The following is a 23,547-nucleotide window of genomic DNA, read 5'->3' as shown; positions in this document are numbered from 1 at the left end:
GTTTGTTGGTTGAAGAAATAAGTGAGCAATCAGTCCTGTTCCAGAAACACATCTGGCACACTAAATAAATGAGGAATTATAAGTTGTAGGACTTCCTCAACGTTTTTACTTGACTTCTACATTTCCACTCTGACTACTTCCACTAATAGACACTGACCAGTCCAGTGGCAGTTGTGCAGTTCACAGCTTTACCTCATAAAATAAGGGCTAAGAAATGACAGATTGGCCCATAAAATAAATAATATCACTCATGGGTACCAGGCTTCTCTAAATAATCATCTAAATGAAACCAAACAGTAAACATTTTCCCTAGATCAAAGATGAGAAGAGGGGACAGGGAAGCTTGATTAAGACAACAACTAGAATGGCAATAATAAGAACGCTGATATATTGTGAAAAATGTAACCAATGTCACTGAAGAATATGTACAGAAATTGCTAAAAGAACATAATTTCCTTGTAAACTTTCACGAAAAACACAATAAGACATTAAAAAAAATAAAGGCTAAGACCTATTAAGGCTCATGAACTTTCCCTGAATTAACATAATTAACATGTCCAATGTTTCTTTAAAGAGTCCCTGGGTGACACAAATGGTTAAGTGTTCGGCTACTAACTTTAAGGTTGGTGGTTTGGATCTACCCAGAAGCACCTCGAAAGAAAGGCCAGGTAGGTGATCTACTTCCAAAAAATTAGCCACTGAAAACCCTATGGAGCACAGTTCTACTCTGACACCTAGGGTTGCCATGAGTCAGTGTTGCCTTGACAGCATCAATTTATTTAGCATCAATAGAGTTAAAAGATAGGACTGACTGGAAAAAATGATTTCAAAAGGCAGAAAAGAAGTTAAAACTGGAATTGGTGATTCCTATAAGCCTTCCGGAGCCCTCGTGGCACAGTGGTTAAGAGCTTGGCAGCTAACCAAAAGGCTGGCAGTTTGAATCTACCAGCCACTCCTTGGAAACCCCATGGGGCAATTCTACCCTGTCCTGTAGGGTCGTTGTGAGTGGGAATCGACTTGACGGCAGTGGGTTTTTTTTTTTTTTTTTGGTATAAGCTTTCTGGCCCACAGCATAGCCTTTTAGTGTGGCTGTAGCCATGGGGGCAACTGAGTGGTGACTTCTCCCACTCACTGACACTCATTCTCTTACTAGTATCATTTTTTTCTTTACGTTTCACTACTGACATATGTGTTTGGCTATTTGGTTATAGTCGGTCATCCTATAAGAATTTACTCTTCATCAGGACAATGATTATTTGTTTTATTCATCATCATATTCCCAGTGCCCAGAATGGTACTTGGAATATAAAAACTAAACCAGTTGCTGTCAAATTGACTCTGACTCATGGCAACCCCATGTGTGTCAGAGTAGAACTGTGCCCCACAGGGTTTACAGTGGCTGATTTTTTTGGAAGTCGATTGCCAGGTCTTTCTTTCAAGGCACCTCTAATTAGTAGCCAAGCACGTTAACTGTGCCACCCAGGTACTCTGCTTGGAACACAGGAGCACAGAACAAAATTTAAATACTTGTTGAATGAAGGAAATAATGGACTGTTAGTCTATTTTAATTCATCAATCTTTTGAACCAGGGTAAATTGGGACATGAAAATAAGCTTCCAAAATTACACCTAACCTCGAAGCATCTTCCGCTCCTAATATAGCACACACTCATCATAGCTGTACAACTGCTTAGAGAAATGTTGCTGCGAGTGAATTACCTGCCTCTCAAAAATGATTCATGTACTGACTTTGTCTCCTTAAGGATGCAGAGAATATAAATTTTTATAACTCTTCTACACTGCATTAGTTTTTAGAAAGTATATATTGAATAAAAATAACTACCATTTTAAGCTTCAATGATGAGTCATTATTTTTTATCTTAAATTTCGTTAATTAATCAACCACTGCACACGCGTGTGTGTGCATGCATGTAAGCAGCCAACCTCCCTTTTCTTCCATAAATAAGAAAAGGTTGACATTATTCTGGGTTGTTCTCAGTCTTTCCTGAGATGTCCCATTTTCTGTTCATTTGGGAAACTTGCTGCAGGAGCCATAAGCTAACTAGAAGAGAAGAGGAACATGGAGACATGCTCTCTTGTTGAGTACCCACAAGAGGGTAAGCCACTTACGTGCTAGATTATGTAATGCTTGCAACAACTTTAGCTAAAACAACCCATTTCACAGATGAGGAAACTAAATATTAGGAATGTTTATGTATCTTTCCCAAGGTTACTTGTTAGTATTGGTAAAACACAGATCTTTCTACCCCCTAGCTTTGCCTACTATGAGGAGATTGCCATTTTAAATGCTTAAAAACAAAACAAAACAAAAGAAGAACCAGATAAAGAGCCCTGAAGGTAGGGAAAAGAAAGGAGAGAGAAGTCATCAGGATAGAACTCAGCTATGCTGGAGCTAGAAGCCCTGGTGTTGTAGTGGTTAAGAGCTATGGCTGGTAATCAAAAGGTTGGCAGTTCAAATCCAGCAGGTACTCCTTGGAAACCCTATGGTGCAGTTCTACTCTGTCCTATAGGGTTTCTATGAGTTGAATTTTCTAGGTTATGCTGGAGCTTTCCTGGCCACACAAATGGTCATAGTATTTGTGTTTCTCTAGCATTATGGCTGACTGCTGGAGAAACTCTGCCATCACCTTTGACGAGCAAGACTTCGGTGAAAAATGAATTCCCACAAAGCAAAGGAAATTGATTTTGAAAAAGGAAGGAAGGCAACATCTAAAGAAACATTGGACACGCTAATTCAGGCAAAGTTCATGAGCCTCAATACATCTTGCCTTTATTTTTTGAGGTAAAGCTGTGAATTGCACAACTGCCACTGGATTGGTCAATGTCTATTAGTGGAAGTAGTCAGAGGGGAAGTGTAAAAGCCAAATAAAAAGAGCAAGGAAGGCCTACAATTTACAATTCCCCATGTACCTGGCGTGCCAGAGTTGTTTCTGGAACAGGATTGACTGTTTACTTACTTATTCAGCAAACATTTTTCTAGAATCTTGTACATGCTAGTCACTGGGGAAACTAAGAAGAACGAGGAACAGTTGCTACTCTCAGTAGCCCACACTCTGGGATGTGGGACTGTGTGAGCTTCATACAGCATGGACAATGTGTCCCTTCCTCTTCATTTCTGCCCCGATGCCTAGTAACTATTTGATAACTGACTGAAACACCTGTGCCATTACATTGTGACACTCCACAGGGCCATGGAGGCCAGGTGAGCAGCCTAACCTCTAACTCCTCTAGTGAATGATTCTGTTGCCTCTGAATCACCAACCTGCTGGCTGCTCCTTTCAGTGTAGCTTCTAGTAGCCTCTGCTGCTTTGAATCTGTAGTCTCAACATCTTAAGCTTAATGCATTATGAAGCTCTACACACTACCTGACTTTCCTCACTAGTGAGGCCTGAGGGCAGCTCCAACTTATGGTGCAGCAGGCCTGGGTGTGGTGGGACTGCTGTTCTCTTTAATGGTCCCTTCGACTTCTGGTTCAGGCTGAGTTCTGGACTGGGGTCATTCCCATTCAGACTGCTATGTAAGTGAGGCAGTATCATGCTTCCTACTCACAAGGGACTGGAAAGGATCTAACTTTGTGCATGAAATATGAAGGTAACAATTGTTACGTCTGAGTAGGTGCCTTGTCAAGTGAAACTTGTATACTGCCATTGAAAAGCCTGGGTTTTCTCCCTATAGAGTGAATTAATTTAGGAAACAAGATTGAAACTTATTTTGCACAATTCTCTAAGAGTCATCTTTACATTTTTATGCTTCCCTAGCCATAGGCCTAATCTCTCCAGTGCTTCTGTCTAAATAAATAAAGCAGTCCATAGAAAATAAAAGGTAATAAAGAGGAGGGCAAAAGAGAGAAGGCAGGGTCTCTGGCAGACCTTCTTGGCTAAGAGTAGTGTGTCCTGCTTGCCGGCCTGAGTTTTGCTGTAGAGTCTGTCTGTGAGCCGGGAGACCTGCTCATAGATGAAGTCCTTCTCCAGTAACTTCTCCTCCTTCTGGGCCAGCTGTAGTTCCAGCTATGGTAGAAAATAATTTCAATAAGAAGAAAATAGTCATGCAAAACAAAATCTTCTTTCCTAATTAGAGCACTGTCCCCCACTTCCCCACTTAACAGACACACACTGCTTTTTCAGTTGCCAAAATACGTCTGGAAGGTCTTTAGAGCAGGGCTGAGTCAAGCAGTCAGGCAGCGAAAGGTGTCTTTGGCACCTTGAAACCATTGGATTTTACTTCTTTTGGCAAGAGTCTAAATCAAGCTTAGATTTTGTTACAAAATGAAGGAAAGGAATATATTAGTATCTAGAATAATGAAGGATAGGTATGTCTGAATAATATGAGACAGTACTACAGATATTTGGGAAACTTTATCAAGAAAGGGCTAATAGACACTATTTTAAGAAAGAACATTTACCTCATCTAATTTTTTGATCATTTGTTCTTCAGTCAGATCTTTCCCCGGAAGGAAGCGGGTTCTGTTCTTACCCTCAGGATTTACAAACTGTTTTTCTAAGTCTTTTATTCTGTCTGTACACTGTGAAAACTATTAAACAAGAAAGAAACATCAACTTTAAAATTAATGCTCTAGCTCATTAAATCTTAAAATCACATAGCTTAAGGTCTTTAGGGTCTCTCAGCAGGACCAATCCTGGCAAGGGTGGAACTGTTTTTTTTAATACACCACATCAGCTGGGATGTGTGGATAAGCAGTGTTTCTGCTCATTCATGGTACGTGAGAGATGACACCCATAACTGATTCTGAAGGCAAAGCAGTGCCTTCTGGGTCATCAAAGAAAAACCTTATTTCACAAACAGTCCTTTGATTATCCCCCATTTCATGTTATACTCATGTGATGCTGTTTGATTATGAACTCAAAGTACACAGCACTGGTTTCTATAGTAACCTCCAATGAAGAGATGAGCAACATGCTGGATGTTTGTCTTTTGGAGAGATTGTTCAAAGTTCCATTTAAAAACCCTTTGCTTGCAATAAGCTTAATGGCTTCCCAAAGAAGAAGAATGAAGTTCTTAATTACTGGGTCAACACAATGTACAGTCTGTGAGGAATAGCCGGAACTATCTGATCTTTTTTGCTAAACTCCTAATATGGTATCTTACGTATCAACTATATTTGTTGAATCAATGGGACTTTGGAGGTGGATGAAGAAATATGGACACTCCCAAATAGGAGTGGTAGCCACAAGTAGTGTTTGTTTTTCAGGGAGAGATGTGGAATGTGGTGAAAACCAAGAGCCACTATTTTCAGATTTTCTACTGAATACCTGTATGATATCAGGCAAAACCATTAATCTCCTCCAAACTTTAGTTTCCTCAACTGTCAATTAAGAAGTAAAGGCCCAATCTCACAGAGTTAGGCCATCCAATGAGATAACAGACTTAAAATATTAAAATACAGCATGTCCAAGAATGATACAGGTAGAGGGCTTTTTTTTTTTTTTTTTCAGGTAGAGTTTTAAAATTTTAATTTATGGTCATTCTCCCTACAAAAAGAATTTTAAATGGTGACATACATGATAATTCAATTTTTTTCTTCCTCTCCTATCTCTCTACACTCTTTAATTATACTTAATATGGAATTGAGGTATATATGTACATAACCCAAACCAAAAACGATGCCATCGAGTCAATTTCGACTCATAGTGACCCTAGAGGACAGAGTAGAACTGCCCCATAGAGTTTCCAAGGAGCGGTTGGTGAATTTGAACTGCCAACCTTTTGGTTAGCAGCTGAGCTCTTTACCACTGTCCCACCAGGGTTCCTATATGTATACACACACACACACACACACACACACACACACACACACACACACATATATACATAAACACTTGCTGTATTTATTATTAACATTTAATGTTCGTTTTTTCTTACTTAGGAAATTAAATAAGAAACAAAAATATGGTACTTGCTTATCAAAGTGGTGCCTTGATTGATTTTATTTCCCAATGGACCACTGAGAAAAAGCTGTTTACTGTTTCTATACAAAATAGCGTTCCTGTGTCCTAAAATAGTTCATGTGATTTCTAAGATCCCTGAAATAGAGCTATTATTATGTTCACCAGGAGAATGTGACTCATGATAATCCTTGGACAATTAAAAACTGTTTCAAATAACTTCTTGAAAAAAAAAATGCCAACCTTTAGAGATTTCAGAAAATAATGCAAAAATGGGGAAGACTTTGGGAAAAAGCCAACACTGCGGCGACGACAAATAACAGGATGTGACAGGGATCCGGTGTTGCAGGGCAGAGTACAAAACGACCTGCCTGAAGCGAGAAATTTCACATCATGTCCTTTAAGGGCAAACGTGGTTAGTGCCAAGTAGACAATCAAATAATTAAGTGCAGTTTGAAAACTGATGGGAAGCTTGCTATTCAACTGATGTTAGGCTTAGAATTAACTCTGGCAGAACAGAAATTGCATAATTTACAAACTAACAAAGAAAAAAATAGCCAGTGGTCCCAGAGAGTGTCTTACAAGCACTTTTCCCACCTGAATCTGGAGCACTGCTAGGTCAGCATCCAGGGACCTCTTGGCTGGCAGTAATTTCTCCGTCACGAGAATCTGTCTCTGCTTCTCGGCAATCTTCAGTTTCAGGAATCGGATCTTTTCTTCCAGGACATGTATTTCAATTTCTCCATTTAGTTTCATCTTCTCTTGGATATTTATTTTTTCATAAAAAATGCACACTTCTTCTTCCCGCTCTATCAGCTGAACACCACTAAGGTCAAATTTAAAGGCAGAGACTAAGTGTGTTTTGAGGCCACTGTTTCACAAGTCATTTTAGTTTCCTCTGCTTTGGGCACAAAATACACATCAAGATTGCATAATTCCAGAAGACAACAGATATTTTCTGCTGGCTTTCTAGGGAAACCACAAATTTTGGATTTTTCTGGGGATAAGACAGGGAGGGCTGTTTAGTATCTCAACTCTGAAGCCGACCGTGTGGTTGGCTAATCACAACATCCCTGCAAGTTTTCCCGGGGTGGGAAAGAATGCCATTCCCAATGCATGACAAAAGCGCTCCCATGGTCTGATTTTCTGCATACCCTCTTCTCAGGCCAGACTTGCCAACCAAGGCTCCAATCAAGCCAGAGGCATGAAGGCAGGGGGCCAGGGAATGTGTTTCTGCAGCAATTCTGTTCTATATTACTTGCCTGGCCCAATATATTTTTCAAAAGTTGACTATTTCTGACATTAGTTTCCCCAGCAGAAAATTCTGTCCTTTGCAATCATGCTAGGGAAAGGCCTCCTTGAGAAGAGAGCATGGGGAGGAAACTAAGTAAGAATTCTCTAAGTCCAGCAGCTCTGGTTTGCAAGACTGCTCACGCCTACAGATCTGACTGAGGTCGGGAGCACACTGTTTGCCCAAATGCTTTGATTTGTGCCAGGAGCCACGTCAGAGGATTTTTTTTCCCCAGAGAAAACACCAACCAGCCCTTTGAAAATGTGCTGTTCTACATATGACCCTGGAGGTCTTCCCACACTCTGTGCATATCTATTATCCCAGGTTTCCACCTTTAATTGCTTCTATTTTTCTCTGTCCTCCCTCGAAACATTTGTGCATGTTGTAATCTTAGCTCTGTATTTTGTCTCATTTCCCTTTCATTGGCCCTTCTCCTGATCAAGCTGTCCCAACAACAGACACCAGGAGCAATGTTTTTGTACTCTTGGTGTCTAGCAGCCCAGAGCCTTCCACAGAACAGCACACAATCAAAGTTTGATGGAAAATCTGATACCAGATATAATTACTACAGGATTCTACAATCTCACATTCCAGATTTCTCAGAGCACAAGCAACCTGGGGAAACTGCTAAAATAGTAATTGATTAATTGCAGCCTGGAAGAAATAATGTTACTCCTAAAGGATTTATCTACTTGCTGAGAAAATCAACTGGGAGAATGGCTCAATAAATATCATAAGACCAAACTTGCCACAAACATGGATACAAGATCCAAAGAATTACTCACATCAATTACACTGAAGGAATTTGATGGTATCAGAGGCATCCTGAAAAGCAGCCTGGGCAAGCTCTTTGATCTTCAAGTGAGCAACTTCTCAAACCTCCCTCTTGCCTCTCCCTCTTAAACCAAACACAAACCCACTGCCAGAAAATCAACTCACAGTGACCCTATAACAACTCTATAGGACAGAGTAGAACTGCTCCATAGGGTTTCCAACCTTTAATCTTTACGGAAGCAGACTGCCACATCTTTCTCCTGTGGAGTGGTTAGTGCGTTTGAATTGCCCACTTTTTGATTTAGCAACCGAGCACTTTAACCACTGCACCACCAGGTCTCTTTCCCTTCCCTCTTACTAGGACAATATTTCTCATTTTCAGCCAAAACACACAAACTTCTCCCCCCACAAAGGCTAACGAAATCTAAATGTCAAATTCAATAGGCTACCCACTGTTAACTCTAGATAGAAAAAGGGGCAACATTTCTGCATGGGATGTCTGCCTGCCTTGTTCTTACACTAGGTTCCTGGTTTTTACCATTCATTTCGACGCTGCACAGCTTTTTCGTATTTTTTGCGAAGCTGCACCATCTCCTCTTCAATCACTGTGATCATATTGGCAAGCCTGTCAATGTTATTTAACTGAGCTTCCTTCTTCTCTTTCATTTCCTGAAGTTTTGCGACAATTTTGCACACGTCGTTTTGCATGCTCTCCCGGATAGTAACATTGTTGGCATGCTTTAACATGCAATTTTGCAGCTTTCTTTAAAAATAATGGGACAATGGGTAAGATTATGCTTTTTGTTTCTTTAAAAGCAATGAAGATTTCTGAAATGCAAACAGTATCAAAGCAGTCCTTGCTCTAGTGTTTTCCCTTGAAATTACTTATAAATTTCTGTAATCTTTGCAGGTCTCAGATCCTCCCTCCATCCGTATTAGGACAGCTCTCATTTGTGCCCAAGCCTCAGCTGCTTCCCTTTATCAAAGCAAAAGGCTGTGGTCATTTATTAACTGCTCTGTGTCCACACGAGACTATTCTCTATTGAGGGCAGAGATAGGGGACCTAACACTGGCTCAGCCTAGTGTTACAATAAATGCCAAATGCCTAATGAATGCATGGACCCTATGAATGACAGTTTACTTTCGTGTAGGATGAGAACCTGATTAGGAAATCAAATTTTCCTTTTCAGGCAAATCTCCTCTCCCCTACCCATGAGACACCACTTTGCAGTATCTTTATTAAAAGAAACTGTGAAATAATGACCACCAGAAGAAGTGCAGGTTGTATAGATTGAGTAGATCAGGGACTAAATATAAGTGAAAGAGTCCAAAAGATCTTGGCACACAGTGAACAATACATTTTAAAAGCAATCATTTGCCAGACAGTCTTCTAAGTGCTTTTACATGGATTAATTCATTTAATAACCCCAAAATCCTACGAGGTAAGGACTATTTTTTTTTAATTGTACTTTAGGTGAAGGTTTACAGAACAAATATTTTCTCATTAAACAGTCAGTACACATATTGTTTTATGACATTGGTTAACAACCCCACGACACATCAACACGCTCCCTTCTCGGCCTTCGAGGATTTTTTTTTTTTGGTGAAAACATACATATCCAAAGACACACCATTTCAAAAATTTCTACATGTACAATTCAGTGACGTCGATTACGTTCATCCAGTTGTGCTGCTATTCTCACTTCAGATGAAGGTTTACAGAACAAAATAGTTTCTCATTAAACAGTTAGTACACATATTGCCCTATGACAATGGTTAAGAACCCCACTACATGTCAACACTGTCCAGTAAGGACTACTTTACAAAGAAATTAAGTCCAGAGACGTAAGGTTGCCTGCCCAAGGTCATACAGCTAGGAAGTGGCAGGACTGGGATTTGTGTCTAGAGAAAGCCACTTCTTTTGCCACTCCACTATAATGTCTCCCACAAACGCATTAGAGGCTTCAAATCTATTCATTTGAATACTGCAACCATTGCCATTGAGTCAATTCTGACTCATAGCGACCCCATATGGTTTCCAAGGCTGCAAATCTTTACAGAAGCAGACTGCCACATCTTTCTCCCACAGAGCCCTTGGTGGTTTCCAATTGCCAACCTTTCGGTTAATAGTCCAACACTTAACCACTGCGCCCGAGGGCCCCTTCTGAATACTGTAGATGATGGTTGATAAAAAATTTGATTGTCTTCTAACTTCAAATGCAAATTATCAAATGTGTGCTTTCTAGTTGGGCAAGCGAAAATCATCATAGTAATCATAGCTATACACATATTAGTTTTTCATTCACTTAAAAAATATAGCTTCCAAACAGTAGAAGCATAAGAAATTGTGTTCAGATGCTTATATTATCACCTATAAAGCCAGGTAGTTGCATAATGGCTTTTCCAGATTTTTAAAAGACTATTACTTTCTTTTTTTTATCCTTAGGATATAATTCAAATGAGTCAGAAGACATTTTTTTGAAAGGACAATAGTTATAACACTCACCTTTCTTGAGTAACTGCACTATTCCTTAAAATTTCCAGTTCATTTAATGACATTTTATGTCTCTCTTTAATTTCATTTACTTTCTGGTGAGCTTTGTGAAGTAAGTTAACAAATTTGTTTCTTTCATTTCGAATAGTGTCATATAATATAGCAAACTGTCTGAGTCTGTAAAAATACAAAGTGTTTTTGGAATGTGTAAAATATAAATCCAAGGTTTTTTTTCCTTTTACCTAAATAGACAAATCATTAAGTAATTCTTACCTTCGATGAATTTCACGTTTTTTCTTCTTGTGTATCCTAATTTCAAGATTCTTTGCTTTGATTTCTTTAACAACATTGGTATATTTTTGCTGAAATATAAAAATCATGTGTGAAAGAGAGAAAAAAATATTTGTACTCCCAGCCTCACCCCATCTCTTTCTCTGTCAATTAAGGCACATTCTATCTTGACCTATTGGGTTGTACAGATCAGGTTGAGGGGTGAGGGAGAGATCTGAAAATTTCTTGGCCAGCTTAGTTGATTCACACTGAGTAACTCAAAGAATTATTTAAGAGAAAAAAAAGAAAAGAGCCTGCATGGGTTGGGATTGAGGAAAAGTTTGGGAAACTTCTGGGAGACAGGAAGAGTGTGGAGTTTATGGAAGATAGATGAGGAAAGAGGATTTCAACAAGTTTTGATAAATGCTATGAATCAAAACCTCTGTGGTATTTTTTGAGAGACCCGAGTAATGATTTTAAAGTGCTTTCCCATTATTTTGGATATTGGTTGTGTTTTCCTACACAGTGGAGCACCACGCTGAGACCAGCCATAGGAGGTGTTACACAGATTACACACGAATATTTTAAAAGACAGTGATTATCCTTCTTAAGTCCAATGGAGCCCTGGCGGCACAGTGGTTAAGAGCTTGGCTGCTAACCAAAAGGATGGCAGTTCAAATCCACCAGCTGCTTCTTGGAAACCCTATGGGGCAGTTCTACTCTGTCCTATAGGGTCGCTATGAGTTGGAATCGACATGATGGCAATAATTATGTTCTCCAAGTTTAAAGACACTGCGTCCTTCATCTTCGACAAGAAACTTATTCAAGATGAAGTATTTGCTGACAGGAACTAGAATAAATAGTTGCTGTCAGCTTTTCCAGTAGGAGTGTGACAGCAAAACTCATTTGTCATGAGTGATTCAAAAGAAACTAGACACAGAGCAATTTTACTGTATATTGTTCTCAGTGAGAACAGAAATCAGAGAAGAAATTAATATTATTAAAGTAACTGTATGTGTGAAGAATTAAACAAGTGTAAAAAATGTAGTGTCATCTACTCTTATCTTGGGAGTGATAGAAACCACAGCTTTGAACTGGGTTTGTTCCAGTTCGAACCCCTGCTGAGAATTTGCATTTCTAACAAGTCCCCAGGTGATGCTAAGGCTGCTGGTTAGGGACCAGTTCTGAGAACCACTAGCAGAACAGTCGTTCTCAAAATTTATTATACATAAGAATTACCTGGGAATCTTGTTAAACAGTAGATTCTGATTCAATATATCTAGGGTAGAAATGCAAATTCTCAACAGGAATTTGAACTGGAATGAAACAGTTTGAAGCCCTGATAGAAACACTGGTTTTTCCTTCTACCACTTATCTTCCTTTGGGGATGTAGATGAGTTGCAAAAAAACAAAGATTGACTGTGTCCTTCTGGAAATTACTACTAATTATAGTTAATGTTTACCTAACTCTCAATACTAAGAATACTTCATTTAAGGAATAAAAATTTTTCCTTTACTGATTTTTCTTTATTGAATTCCTTTCAAGAGGAAGAAATGTCTCGTACTTTCATATTAATTAGCTCATTTAATAATGAGGTTTGGTCTACATGGATTAGTCACACATAGATAACGTGTTAATTTTGAAATTAATTAAAAATTACCTAATTCATAAAACAGATCAACGTTCCTTATAACAAATAAATATACCTCTTTAAAAAAAAGGTGCTGTCAAGTCAATTCTGACTCATAGTGACCCCACAGAGTCTCCAAGGAGCAGCTGGTAGATTTGAACTGCAGACCTTTTGGTTAGCAGCCAAGCTCTTAACCAATGTGTCATGAGAGCTCCACCTGTTGCCATCGAGTCGATTCTGACTCATAATGACATACCTCTAGTGCTTCTTAAATTTCTAAAGAGGAAGTTTCTAATTAGGAAAGACTTATGTGAGTGGACTCTTCCCAGCCAACACCAAGTTGTAATGAAAACACTGTACCAGACCTAGATCCTGACCTTGATGTTGATGGTCTTCGCTTACTCTGCTCTCTCATCTCCTTGTTTTGCTCCTGCTCTTCCTCCCTCAGCTGTTCTGATTCTTTAGGTTGTCTTGTTTCATGTATTCCTCCTGAGCACTGTCTTTTCCTTTCTTTACTCTATTGAAACCCAACTGTCCCGTGAACTCTTTTTGGCCTGCCACAACCTTCATGATAGAGTCCAAACTGTTTACCATGGATTATGCGGCCCTTTACCACCTGGCCTTTCCTGCTTTTTGGACTCACTATTTGACATCCCTTCTCCCCATGTTACCATGCACCAACCATGCTGAACTTCTTTTAGTTTCTCAAATGTTTTAAGGGGGTAAAAATAAAACAGCTAAATGGGAATTTGAAGAGTTTGCTGTGAGATGTGCTATGACAATTTTCTCCTCAGTCTTTTCTACAAAATCTTTAATCTCACTGCTCATTAATGCTTTGGTGTGAGTGAGTTCTTTCTGGAGAATGAAAAGAAGTGCTGCCCCCGTATAAATACTTGTTCAGAATGAGAACACAAATTGCACTTAGAAAACAGCCAACCTCTGGGTTACATGATAAATTCTGATAGTCTATTTTCACAATATGTTATATCCCTAACATAGGAAATATTGATTTTTAATGAGGAACTTCTGTACATAATCCTTATGTGAGATAAATGATTTGAATGTTAGAATTTTAGCTAGCATGACAAATTTTTTTCTCTCTCATTTGTTGTATTTTGTTTTTGTTTTGGGGTGCTGCACTGGGTCAGCTCTGGCATGTTGTCAGGAGCCCAGGAGAGTCCTGGGGTGAAGCGGTAACTAAAAGTATCCTGGCGTTGGATTAAATAATACTGGCTTGACAAATTTGGAAGGGAGAACCATTAAGTGCTACCATTTTTTAGTAGTTCCTAGGTAAATCATGGTGGAATCTGAGTAGTGGTGAATTACAGATGATTTCTGTTACCTGTGCTGCTGCCAGCCCTGTTCATGGAAGTACCCACTTTATTCTTACTGAAATTGCCATCTGTTCAAATTCTCTGTTGATCTATCTCTTTTTCCCTATAGATTGTTGACTACTTCTATTTGAATCCTCAGACTATTTTTCAGTGCATGACTGAGTCCTGTTTAGGGAAGATTTATACCCAGTAGTTACTAGAACTGAAGGAGACTTCCAATTATAATTTTCCAGTGAACAGTGCATTGTAAATGAGGCTACCCTGAACTGTTGTAGCAATAATGAATGGTTACAAAACTGAAGTTACCTGAGCTTTTAGGAAATCCTTGGACTTTTGCTCTCTTTCATCAGCTTTGATATGAGTCATTCGGACAAGGTTGAATAGCAGATCTCGCATGTTTTCTTGCTCCTTTAAAAGCCTGTTTTCTTCTGCAAGTTGCTGTTCTACTAACTTAGACTCAGTTTCTGATAAGACTTTCTTTTGAAAAACATGACATAATAATATTTATTTGTTTGAAGGAACACAAAAAGACCAGTATCTTAGACTATCTTTATTTTCTGTGTAGAGTGTATTTTATCAAAACATAAAACAAAGAAACAGCACTGCCTTAGCTCCAAGTTTTTTTTTTTTTTTAAAGAATGTACAGTGGGTTAACACAATAGAACTTTTTCTTATTTGCACTGTATTTTCAAGTGACTTTAAGGAAAAGGAGAGATATAAAAGCATGTTTTAAAATATTTTGACAGTGGCTTGAGTAAACAAAAATCGAAATTAAAAAAATTAGATATTGGTGAAACGAAACATTTGTTATTGACTTTTAATGTAATTAATAGTTCTTTTATTTTAAACTCTCGTTAGTTTGTATAATTTTTACTGGTTCAAATACACCCTTTTTTCCAAATTTAATGTGAGGTTGGAGTGGATTTTTAGGTGAAGAAACTGGTTCATTAAATAGGATTATCCTGTCTTTGATGAGTCTCCTATCGATGAAGTTTCATGGAACACAGTTAAATTAAAACAAACAGACAAAAACAACCAACGGCATTGTATTAACCATCCTTAGATAGAGGCTTAGATGAGAGTTGATATTAACCTGTTGAGCCAAATTTCTCTTAGCTACTTCCACTTCCTTGTGGAGCTCTCTCCTTCTGTCAGATAATGTAGTATCATCTTTAGGGAATGCTTCCATCTGGAAATCAAATTAAAACAGGCATTAATACAAGAAAGAAACTTTCAATGTCATATAGTCAACTCCATCAAGTGCCTTTTGAAAATGGTGGGAAAATCATGATTCTCAGTCTTATAGAAACTGCCTATTATGCTGAATATTCTTTATAAAGTCTTGGCAAACTAAACTATGAAGACCTGCCAAAATTCTATATATTACCAGCTGTAAATATTCTATTTTTCACTCATTTTGCTCTCCTGGACAGAGGAAGTCCAGCAAGCATCCTGGGTCCCTGTCTGGTTCTTCACTGCAGGTGCCCAGGAGCAGGCTGCTCCTCGTGCTTTGATCCCAAGTGTAGGCAAGTCTGTACATGAACACTAACTGGGACCAGAAAAGCTTATAAGGCTTTTATAGAGATATGATGAGACCACAGTCACCAGCTACTCTGCCAACTAAAGGCTCCTGATGGATTTTCCTGGTTTGAGGTGTCAGACATTTAGGCTGTTTCCAATGTTTTGATATTACAAACAATACTGCAGTGAATATCCTTGTATTCATTTTCGAGCTCTGGCTAGCTACTTCTCTGGCACCTTTCTCAATTCCCCTTAAAACCTGACCCTCTATGATAGGGAACCCAAGGTTGAGTAAGGACAGTATTGATGTGTTGTGAGGTTGTTAACCATTGTCATAGGGCAACATGTATACTAACTGTTTAATGAGAAACTATTTTGATCTGTAAACCTTCATCTAAAGTGAGAATAGCAGCACAATAGGAAGAGTGTAGTCGATGTCACTGAACTGTGCATGTAGAAATTTTTGAAATGGTGTATCTTTGGTTATGTATATTTTCACCAAAAAAAAAAAAAAAAAGGTCGAGAAGGGAGCATGTTGACATGTCATGGGGTTTTTAACCAATGTCATGAAACAATATGTGTACTACTGTTTAATGAGAAACTATTTGTTCTGTAAACCTTCACCTGAAGTACAATTAAAAAAAACAAAAAAACAAAAAACCTGACCCTCTAGTTTCAGGCAGGACTTAGGTATACTTGGTGGGTGAAAGCGGTAGGAAGGTGAGCCACTGGACGCAGAACCTACTGGTTGCCTAGCCAATATCCATCCTCCACTTTGATCTTAGTAACAGAACCCCGATTTTGTTCAGAGTTTCGGTGTACTCAGGAGTTCTCAGATTTCCTTTGCAGCTGGGGATCACTGTGTGAGCCAACTCAGGCCAATGAAATGTAAGTGGGAATCTGCTGTGAAGGGCTCCTGGGAAAGTAACTCAGTTCCTCTTAAAAAGATAGAGACAGCCAAGTCAGCTGCCATAAGCCTTTTGCCATCTGCCCCTCCCCACTTGTGTGGGCTCTGTGCCTAAGGGTTGAATGGCCATCTTGTGCCAATGTAGAAAAAAGGTACACACTAAGGATGACAGATAAGGGAGCTAGAAGGAACCTGGAGTTTTTGTTACGTGGAATTGTCCGGTGTGCCTACCTCTGGACTTTTTATTATGTGAATAAAACAACCCCCTATTTAATTAAGCCACTATAGTTGGGTTTCTATTACTTCTACAGCTAAATTATAAACCTAATTGATATATATTCTGAAAGGAAACCTTCCTAAGGTACTCTAGAAAACAGACTGAAGTTAGGCTGAAGTTTCCACTAATGAGGGAGAAAAAAAAATCTATCAAATATCAGTTCTAATTATGCGGTCTGAGGTGACAGGAGATATTTACTATTACTTTTGAGCCTCTAATTGCAAATATTGGCAGGTAGTGTAGGTTTATTTATTTTAATTGTTTGGGTTTGTTTTTTATAGAGTAGCATTTTACATGTTAGAAAAAGTATTATGTGTTTATTGCAACCAACCAACCAAACAATAGTGTATAAAGTAAGAAATTAAGTATCTTTTGCTCCCACTCCTACTTCAAATCCTACTCCATGGAGTCACTGTTAATAGTCTGGTGTCTATTCTTTCAGATATATTAAATACATGAATAAACAATAGTAACTTTCATAAAAGTTAAGAAATTCAACATTATTCTGTTGCTTTAAGCATTCTAATTATTTGATATTTGTGAATTTTGGTTTCTTTAAGGCTTTGATATTTTTTCTAAAATATTTCAAACTATCATGAGGCTTGTGGCCTGAGTTTCTGGGAGAAACTTTTCATATAGTCAAAAGCCATAGGAGAATCAAACAACTATCTCTGGGGGAATGAATTCCGAAGAGCCGGAGACCTTCATGCTTACCTTTCATCTCTTTCCTTTTGGGATTGCAAGCAAGTCTGAAATGTTCACTCAGGCTGGGAATGTCTGGCCTGACCCACTCCTATTTTCAAGTACTACCAACAGTGTGGGACAGTGGCTGAGCTAATTATAAGTCATAAGGTCAAACAGCAAGTTAGTCTCTCAATGAAAACAGTAGTAGAACAAAAAAAATTAGATTTTTCTTGAAATCAATGAAAGAACAGGATTTCAATACATTTTAATTTCTGTTGGTTTTATATTCTATGAATAGTATTCTGTGAACTTGGTCTAAAAAGCATTTATAGCTACTAATGTCCTAATATGAGGAGGCCTGGTAGCACAGTGATTAAAGTGCTCAGCTGCAAACCAAAAGCTTGGCAGTTCAAACCCACCAGCTGCTCCATAGGAGAAAGATGTGACAGTTTGCTTCCATAAAGATTTACAGCCTTGGAAACCCTATGCGGCAGTACTACTCTGTCCTGTAGGGTTGCTAAGAGTTGGAATCGACTTGATGGCAGTGGGTTTGGTTTGAGTCTTTTGGTGGTGCAATGTTTAAGTGCTTGGCTGCTAACCAAAAGATTGGCGGTTTGAACCCACTAAGCAGCTCTGCGGGAGAAAGACCTGGCGATCTACTTCCGTAATGATTACAGCCAAGAAAATCCTATGGGGCAGCTCTACTTTATCACATGGGGTCACTATCAGTCGGAATTGACTTGATGGCACCCAGTAACAACAACAATGTTCTAATATAAATATCTTTTATTTGTTAAAATCTGAACAACTACTAGTAAAGAGCATTTTATTGCAAACTCCTTTTTGGTCAAGGGCCATTTCCATATATATTTTGTGTCCAACCAGATTAATCTACAGTGAATCCAAGTCAGCAAGCCTCATGCTCAGAAACAGCTTCCAATTAGCTTTATAGTGCTGTACTCTTAAATATAAGCAGCTAGCCAGACATGTGAGGAAAGTTTCTAAAAAGTAACTCTATTTTTCTGGCAAAAACCAACCAACCAACCAACTAGCCAAAGAAAAAAGCAGGAAAGAATAACTTGAAGAAAATGAAGTCTCTGCAGGGGGATGAAAAAAATATACTGTGTTTTTATGCAAATAACATTTTGTGCCTTCTATGTTTGTTTGTCAACTGTGCTCTCTCCACTGTGAGGTATTTTCTTAAGTGTTGCTATACCAATTTTTGCTGTAAAAAAACTGGCATAGTGGTGCTTACGAAAATACCTCACAGGGGGAGGCAGCAGCTGACAAATAAATGTAAAAAGTGTGTATTATTTGCATAAAAATACGGTATGTAAAGAAACTATCATTAATATCCTCAGTGAAATAAGAGAAGATATGGTTAGAATAACAAGTTGAGGAATTATTCCTTGTAGCAAAGCAAAAGAGATAAAAGAAAGGAAGATAAGAGGAAAAAAGATAAGGAAGTTAGAGGACAACTTTAGAAGGTCCAACATCTGGGTAATAGGAGTCCCAGACAGTGAGAACAGATAAAATAGAGTTGACAAAATTAAAGAAATAATTCAAGACAAAGTTTCATCACTGAAGGACAAAAGAAAGTTCACATACAGAAAGAGCCCACTGAGTGTCCATCATAATGGATAAAAATAGAAGACACACATGTGGGAACATCATTGTGAAATTTATGAATTCAGGAGAAAAGTAAAAGTCCTATAAGCTTTCGGCATGGGGAAAAATGGTTTCAAACAAAGAATTAAGAATGAGAATGACTTAACAGTGACTCCAGAAACTAGAAGACAATGAATTAATGCCTTCATTCTGAGGGAAAATAAATTTCCAATCCAAAATTCTATATCAAGTTAAATTATTAATTATCTGCAAGGCTATTGTGAGGATAAAATAAAGACATCTTCTTACATGCAAAGTCTTTACATAATTACTTTCTATTCATCTTTTCTTTCCAGAAAGCTATTGGTTGGTATGCTCCTCCTAATAAAGGGAGTAGGTCATGAGAGAGAATATGAATCCAATTCATTGGATTCCCATGAAATAGGGAATCTAACATGAAAGAGAAGTAAAGGGAGTTACCAAGATGATGGAGTAGGGCTCCTAAGATGAGAGCTAGGCAGTAAGCTCATAGAGAAATGAGACCAGCTTGTATTGGATCAGAAGGCTGAGCAAGAAAAGCAGTCCCTAAAATCCAAGAACTGGCCTGGCCTTGGTATTGCTAAGAGCTGACCTGGGACTCACAGCTAAGGCTTAGTGTTCTCCCATTGAATGTAATTTCACAGATCATCACCATCAGACAAGGGCACTCTGTGACCACGATGGATCGAGACAAAAACAAGACCACTTCATAATCATGTTTGAACACAGGCAAAAACATGAACATTGTCCAAGCTAACCATACATCCCCTTTTCCCAGTCAATATAAGTCACTGCTGCTTCTTTACCATTTATAGTTTTAGCCTCAGTCTAGCTTTTTCTCCTTCTAGATAAGATTTATTAAGATACCCAATTATAGAATTACTTCCACTTTCTAACAACATTCAAAACCAGGCCAAAGTCCCATTTCCTTGAACCTTCCCCCAAATCATATAATCCAAGTGCATATCTCATAAGTCCTTTTTAATACTTTCTGCTGAAAGGCCCCATGGTTCTGCCCATGGTGTGCGTTCTCCCTCACTGCAATGAGTAATAAACACAACCTGTTTAACTATAGGTGTGCTCCTAGTGGTCTTCGGCTGAGGGCACTGACAAGGTTCAGAAATGATTTCTTCAAGAAGATTAAATGAATAGACTACCAAATGTGTTTGAACACACTGAGAGGGAATTTATACAGCTGGAGGAGAGTATGGTGTTAAATCAACAATAAGTATACAGAAAACTGTGCAAATGAAAAAAAAAATATTTATAAATTCCCAGGAACACAAAATTTTGTAAGAGTAAAGTAATTATATTATACGGCTCAGGTGTGACTAGCCTTTACATATTTGTAATAATCTAAACATCGAATTCTGATCTAACAAAAATTATGACATGATGACATTAAGTAGATGGAGGGACAAGAAGTGTGTGTTTAGTGAATGGAGGTCCAAAAGAAATATAAATTCTCATCTTTTAAAGTGGGAAGTAAACAGATCAGGTCTAAAACTGAAAAATCAAGAGGTAGCATTATGAGCATATTACTTAGGATATGAAGATATAGCAAAACAGCTGAAGAGTTGAAAATTATTTCCTTGGAGGCATGGAAAATGGGATGAGGGAGAAAGAAGACTGCTCTTTTTCCTTACAAGTCTTGGGGTATTATTTTACTCTTTATATGATGTGTATAAATAAAAATGAAATGAAATATTTACTACAGCAAAAACCAGATAGAGTAGCTTAGACTTGATGAGGTAAATCTATGGTACAGCGGAAAGAGCGCTGGACTGGTAGTCCAAAAAATACATTTGTCCCCACTGAGACAGTCTGTGAGTGCAATCTGGAAGAGTAAGACAAATTCCAAGTTATTTGTAACACTCATAACCCTAACCAATTTTTCACACCTTTGTCTAAGGTTGGTCTATTGGTCAGGCTAGGCCAGGTTATGCTACAGAACTAAACAATCCCCAAATATCATAGCTCAAGTCATAGAAAGCTTATTTCTTGCTTTTACAGAGACTGTGGCCTCTCAAGGTGACTTTCCAAGGCTACTGTTGGTTCAATATTCTTGGCTGCTTCCATCTTAAAGCTTCTCCATATTATCACATACTTCAATAACTGTCATAGCAGAGGGAAAAAGAGCTACAGGGTTTCACACTGGCAATTAGGTGCTCCAGGCTGGAAGTAACATGTGTCACTTTTGCCCACAATCCACCTCCAAGCCACTAGGCAAGGCCAGTCCAAAACCCAATGTCAGGTTACCTGGCAATTCTGTGCAGTAGCCTTGGTGGGTTCCAGTCAGAGAGTGCTCAAGATAGCTGCTAACTTCTTATCTCTGAGCCCCTAGTTGAGAGTCTTTTTGGCCCCGTTGCCTCTGACTCTCTTCTGTCTCAGCTGGCACTCCCTATGCTAAATGACCAACCACTACTGAAAGGGCAGGAGATCCCTGAGATGGCTGCACCCTTGTGTTGGAGCCTTGGTCAGTGCTTCCTCTGTGAGAAAGGGAGCAGTTGCTGAGATGAAGCAGTCTGGATATACAGAAGCTTTGCTCATTCTCTTCAGGACTGCCATGCTCCAATACCTTCTGAGGGTTTGTGACTTCAGAAATTTAAACAGGAGTTTCCAACTGTGGTAAAGACTTCTAACCACATATCCTCACCTATACTTAGTTATTAAGTATACCCGTACTTAGCTCTCCTTGCCATCTGGGCACATGGAGGGATTATACTTCCTTCCTCCCCTTGCAGCTGAGCAGGGTCATATGACTAGTTCTGACCAATGGATTGTGGAACACATGTAACTTGTGGCCTGGAGAATTTAATTGCCATGTTGGATATGACTCTAAACTGATAAAGATAGGTCAATTTGGTCTTACCCTATAGTGAACCTCTAGCTCTTCCAGAGCTAAAATGGCCTAATTGCTCCCCCTGGCCAGGCTGATGCCTGATTCAAACAACAGAGGATCTGAGGCTAACAAAAACAGTTTGAAAAATATGGTAGGATTATAGCCTCCATAATAGTTTTGATGCATTTTAAAACTACTTTTTCTCTGTTTCTTTTCTTTCCTTCTTTCTCCATTGATAACAAGCACAACTTTCTAAAATACTTTTACTTTGAAAGACAGCACTGAGCTTAAAAATCAGACAGTGAGGTATACTACCTCTAACAGAAGCCTTTGATGCATTGCTTGAGTTTGAGTCAGTGCATCACACGACACTTTCAAGAGCAGCTCCATCTTTTTTAAGTTTCGAAAATCTCGTTCTTTCTCTCTTTGCTTACGAGAAAGTTCATCATGGTAGTTCTGCTTGTCGATTTGACGGTTTCGTAAATTGAGATCCAAGATCCCTCTGTTTCAGGTAAAGGCAGAAAATGAAAGTGAATTGGCATCAGCTGTCCTTCATGTTGTTCATATACATACAGAAGAAATATTCTCATGTTAGAATGCTTAAACCGTAAACAACGCGAAAAGCAATGTTGTGACTTGGTATCATTTAGAGCCATAGTCTTATAAAAACTCTTATGTGTAATAACAGATTGGCAGAGACAGAAGCCCCAGTTTTCCTGAAATTTTATTTTAAAATAGGAAGTAAAACCGTCCCAGGGAACAACACTCCAAAATTGCTCACATTAGGAAAAAGTTATGATTGCATTCATTTGTTGAAAAAATCTCTGAACAACACACTTCAGTGATTTAAGTTTCTAGAGGCACATTTTAGACTCATACAACATACAATAGATTGTGTCTTTAAGATTTAGGCACAAGCAATTGAGGGAAAAGATGAGTTAAAAAAGGAGGCAAAAAACTTCAAATGTGTATTTAATAACATTTTAAAATTAATTATAAAAATCCATTTACAATTCTATATAAATGTTTATTGAATTAACATAAAACTGAGATTCTGTTTTTAGTTCTCAAATATAAATCCAAGAAAAATTTAGATGACAGAACACATATAAATATAACCAACCTTTCCGTTAGTGAAGTTGCTTCATTCTCTCTGGTTAATTCCAATAGCTTGACCAATTGGCTGTATTCTCGTTCCTTGATTTCAAGTAAGGCTCGTTTTCCTTCAACTTCTTTTATTACATCCACTTTCTCTTCCATTACAGCATTAATTTTAGTTTCAACTTTCTTTAGGGAGTCATTTAGCTCCTTGACTTCATGTTCTAAGACAATTTTTTTCTTTTCCATTTCTCTGTGGGGGAAAAGCATTTATATCCTATATATATATATGATGTATGTGTGTGCATTTTTTCTCCAATTTTCAGAGCTACAATATACACCATTTTGTTATAGTACAAACCAAATGTTTGCCTTATTCTCAGCCCACGCTGTCTTCACCTGTTCATATTACCAGGTAGCAGAAGAGCGAGTCATAAATTCAATGAGCTCAAATCAGAAGTGGGGTGAAGACCACAGATGAATAGGACTTAGAAGGGCTGTCTATTGAGTGTCACTGAGGGCAGGAATTTGTTTAGCCTCCCTCGCGCTACTCCATCCCAACTGGTTCCATCTCTTGGTATTCCACCTTCATCTTGACCAGCCTCCCGGTGCTGGCCTGAATGTCTCAACTTTGATGCTGGTAGGTTTGGCTTTTAGAGCCATTACTAATGCCTGCTCCTCTTATTCCTTCTTCTTTCTCCAGATTTCTCCTTTTTCTCCAGAATTTTTGTATCTTCACTTATGTTTACCTTTTTGTTTTGGTTCCTCTAACACCGAGAATTTCCTCAGTGACCTCTGCATCCAAATCTACTTTGAATGATTGAGGATGTTTTACATTTGAATAGGTGCCAAAG

At 38.4% G+C, this 23,547-nt stretch overlaps 1 protein-coding gene across 1 annotated transcript in view; it reads right to left on the bottom strand.

Moving 5' to 3' along the window:
• The window catches only part of CCDC146 (coiled-coil domain containing 146), a 135,436-nt gene that overhangs the window by 2,980 nt on the left and 108,909 nt on the right, over positions 1-23,547 (bottom strand). The window contains exons 8-17 of the mRNA XM_004390060.2: positions 22,719-22,946; positions 21,911-22,097; positions 14,811-14,906; positions 14,024-14,194; positions 10,756-10,844; positions 10,495-10,659; positions 8,527-8,751; positions 6,521-6,749; positions 4,423-4,551; positions 3,890-4,027 (exon numbers count right to left, since the gene is read on the bottom strand). Coding sequence (XP_004390117.1) covers positions 3,890-4,027; positions 4,423-4,551; positions 6,521-6,749; positions 8,527-8,751; positions 10,495-10,659; positions 10,756-10,844; positions 14,024-14,194; positions 14,811-14,906; positions 21,911-22,097; positions 22,719-22,946 — 1,657 coding nt within the window. The remainder of the gene's footprint in view (positions 1-3,889; positions 4,028-4,422; positions 4,552-6,520; positions 6,750-8,526; positions 8,752-10,494; positions 10,660-10,755; positions 10,845-14,023; positions 14,195-14,810; positions 14,907-21,910; positions 22,098-22,718; positions 22,947-23,547) is intronic.

The sequence above is a fragment of the Trichechus manatus genome, unplaced genomic scaffold (assembly GCF_000243295.1).
Source record: "Trichechus manatus latirostris isolate Lorelei unplaced genomic scaffold, TriManLat1.0 scaffold00280, whole genome shotgun sequence".
Lineage (NCBI taxonomy): Eukaryota > Metazoa > Chordata > Mammalia > Sirenia > Trichechidae > Trichechus > Trichechus manatus.
This window is presented reverse-complemented; position numbering and strand designations above follow the sequence as displayed.